Source organism: Trachymyrmex septentrionalis, unplaced genomic scaffold (assembly GCF_001594115.1).
Source record: "Trachymyrmex septentrionalis isolate Tsep2-gDNA-1 unplaced genomic scaffold, Tsep1.0 scaffold312, whole genome shotgun sequence".
Lineage (NCBI taxonomy): Eukaryota > Metazoa > Arthropoda > Insecta > Hymenoptera > Formicidae > Trachymyrmex > Trachymyrmex septentrionalis.
This window is the reverse complement of record NW_017305477.1, coordinates 357,204-360,719: the sequence shown is the minus strand read 5'-3', so window position 1 is coordinate 360,719 and position 3,516 is coordinate 357,204. Positions and strand designations below refer to the sequence as shown.

Here is a 3,516-nt window from a genome sequence, read left to right as displayed (position 1 = left end):
TTTAAAAACTAAGTTTTGCTCTTTTGTCCAACTCCATTTCTTATTTTTTCTAAGAAGTTCGTACAGCGGCCCTACCATGTCCGCATAATTTTTAAAAAATTTTTGAATTTGGAATAATAATTAATCATACCCAAAAACGATTTGAGTTGTGTAATGTTCTCGGGTTTTTTAATATTCAAAATCGCGTCAATTTTCCCGCTTGAAGCTCGAATACCCTTGTCGCTTAACTCGAATCCTAAAAATTCAATACTGTTTTGCGCTAATGCACATTTATCTCTACTTAAAGTTAATCCACAATCTTGCAATCTCTGTAATACTTTCGTTACATTTAGATCATGCTCTTCCTTCATAGATCCTGTAATAACTAAATCATCGAAAAATATTGCGACCTTGTCTAAGTTCTGTAAGATCTTTTCCATTTCGCGCTGGGACAACCCAGGCGCTGATGCTATTCCCAAACTCAAACGATTAAACCATCTTTCTAAACTTCTAAACAATCTTTATGAGTTGTTATCGTAACTAACGATTTTGATTTCTCATCTAATTCTACCTGCTAATAGTCCTGAGCTAAATCTAATTTTGTAAATATCGTACCATTCCCTAAGTTTGTGAGTAAATCTGACACTCTCAGAATCGGATATTTATCCACTCGTAAGTGTGGATTTAGTGTCATCTTATAATCTCCGCATAAACGTATTTGGCCGTTCGATTTTGGAACTGATACAATGGACGTTAACCACTCACTATTTTCAACCGCTTCTAGAACTCCTTCTCCTATTAAACGATGAATTTCTTTTTCGACTCTCTCTTAACGCAAAAGGCACTGGTTTGCAAAATATTGGACTAGAATCCTGCTTCAGATGTAACTTAAATTTTTACCCCAGTTTCCTAGAAAAAGTGACTTGGTCTGTTTTTTTATCTCAATGCAGTAATCTCAATATAATCAACGTTGACAATGAAATGCTACATGAATTGGCAACTTTCACTGATTTTGTAGTTTATCTTCAGAAGATTACTAATCAGTTGCATTCAGCAGAGATAGCAGTTTTGAAACTATTATAAAACTCTTCAATATGATTTATTGTTTATATATATAATATATATATATATTTAGTTACAGTGAAGAGGAACTAAGATGAATTATATTAAAGAATTTTATAATAGTATATAACAGTTCTCAACTTCCTGTTCAAGCATCATCTTTAGATGCGAGGTAGAAATATATAAGCTTGCTTTTTTTTTAGTAGATAAATTTATTAATAAATACAATGAGTAACGCGAGAGAAGAGAGAGAGTGGTCCAAGGCACAGATTCTTCAAGTCGTTTGAACAAAATGCAAGAAAATTCTCTCTCTGCTAATCCAGCGTATCCTTCCCAGTCCTTGGCAGTAAAAACGAGAAGAAACCGCAGGCTGAAAATCAATCAAGTTATATCATCGCATTTGAGTGGATTAAATCATGTATGTTTTCTACATTTTGTATGCATTGAAATTTAAACCGAATATCACTTATCTCACAAACTCAAAATTTTACAGATTTAAACTTTACTGGGAAGATTTTTTTACCGAAGAGAAACGCGGCGAACAGTATAATGGGAACTACGCAGGCTAAATCGATCAGATAACCGAACATCAAGTTGCCGACTAGGGCGCCCAGACGACCCATCGTCAGAGATAGAGCTGCGGCCATCACTCTGTAATGTGTTATATGATATCGGATTAATGAATCTTGAATCAAAAAAGTTCAGAAACTTGAATCGTATTTTGCTCACCTAAGATTTGTTGGGAACATGTCAACGATCACGCAGTAGACTAGAGAAATACCGAGGGACGTGAGAGCCTCGAACACGCACGAGAGCACCAGGTTCTGCATCGAGTTCACTACGTAGTAGAAACCAACCGTCACTGCGCCGGAGACCACCAGCGAAAAGACTGAAAGCACAAGTATCTCGTAGTTCAGTTCTATTAGAATGTAATTGAAGTTTGATTATATATCGTTATCTTTTACTTCAAAAGTGATACAAGTAAAAAACCGTGATTTTCAAGTTATATGATGAGTTAGATAAATATTATTCCGTCAGTTATCAACAGTGAACACTTAACTTTATAAAATAATCGTCAAAATGTCACAACTGATGGTTTTAAAAAATTGTCAAAATAATGACAACTAAAAGAATGATTTTTTTTTAGAGTTATGAAACAAAAATAACAGTTGATCATGTTAAGAATACATGCTATTTGAAGATATTATTTTATTATTTTTCAGTTTTCTGTAAGTTAAAAAATAATTTTTCTCTTTTTTGTAAAACTTAATTTTTTTAGTTGTGTTATTATTTGATATTATGAAAATAAATCTGATTGAATATTTAGAGAACTAATTAGTCTTTCAATAGTTATTCAAATTTAATCTAGTTTTGTTATGATAACTATTATTTTATTGTATCTGTTTAAATAATTATCATATCCTTTCACTTCGTTTTTTTTTTCATTTTTTAAAGGTATCTCAAATTATTATTTACTCAAGATGTGCCATCACTTACTCAGGAAGAACTTTGCGCCCAGTTTGTGCACGAAAAGGGGTAGGATGATCGAACCAGGGATGCACGCGAGGCCAATGTATACCGTGTGCAAATAGACGGAAGGCGCAATTATCGTGTCGCATCCGTAAGGGTTGAAGAAGGTCGTATTATCTGGCAAGGCGGATACTATACACACCGACGTCGTCTCGCCAGGATTCGAATGCTCGAACTGTTCGAATCTTGAAAACAATGTAAAGATTATGGATTATTACTGAAATATGGCAATTACATAATCGTGAAGTAAAGAAGATGAAACTAAGAATACAAAAAGGTAAGAAAATGGCCAGTTTAAATGAAATTATTGGCGCATGAGAAGAAATAAAGGAAAGAAAAAAAAATATATAAAAAGAGATTTATCTTTAATGGAACAAAATATTGTTTGTACTTTCAAATTTATACTATCAGGTTCTAAAAAAATTCTGTTATTTTTCCAGAATTACAAAGTATAATATGTATATTGGTATAGGTTCCAACGAATATAAATCCAAGGATAGATGTAAATCTTATTCTTGAGAAAAATTGACAAACGTTTCAACCCTTTCAATTGGATCTTCCTCAGTGTGAAAATAAAAATAAAATCAGTGATGTATAAATTTAATATAAAAAATGTGATACGAAGCAAATTGGAGTATCGTTAACATATATTCATAAATTGATAATAATGTTGTCGGTCGTATCTAACAAAATATTCAAATCTAATATTTCAAATTATCTGTAATTTAATAAAGTTGAATAAGTCATTATAAAACATAAATCAAATTAATTCAATAAAAGCTTACGTATAATAATGTTAACGATGATATGTGAGATAGGACATGTTAGCACAAAGAGTATGTGAGAGGTCAAAATCAATTATTGTTAGTCATAGGTATAAACATAGTGATAAATAAATACAATATAAATATAACGCGTTAATAAATAAATACAATATTATGTTTT

General features: G+C 31.8%; 1 protein-coding gene across 2 annotated transcripts in view; it reads right to left on the bottom strand.

The window, feature by feature from the left end:
• Positions 1 to 1,282: 1,282 nt before the first annotated feature.
• LOC108749789 (synaptic vesicle glycoprotein 2C-like) overlaps positions 1,283 to 3,516 on the bottom strand; it is a 13,351-nt gene continuing 11,117 nt past the window's right edge. For both annotated transcript variants that reach the window (XM_018488755.1, XM_018488756.1), the window contains exons 9-12: positions 2,539 to 2,756; positions 1,771 to 1,930; positions 1,565 to 1,692; positions 1,283 to 1,411 (exon numbers count right to left, since the gene is read on the bottom strand). In XM_018488755.1, coding sequence (XP_018344257.1) covers positions 1,356 to 1,411; positions 1,565 to 1,692; positions 1,771 to 1,930; positions 2,539 to 2,756 — 562 coding nt within the window. In that variant the 3' untranslated portion in view covers positions 1,283 to 1,355. The remainder of the gene's footprint in view (positions 1,412 to 1,564; positions 1,693 to 1,770; positions 1,931 to 2,538; positions 2,757 to 3,516) is intronic.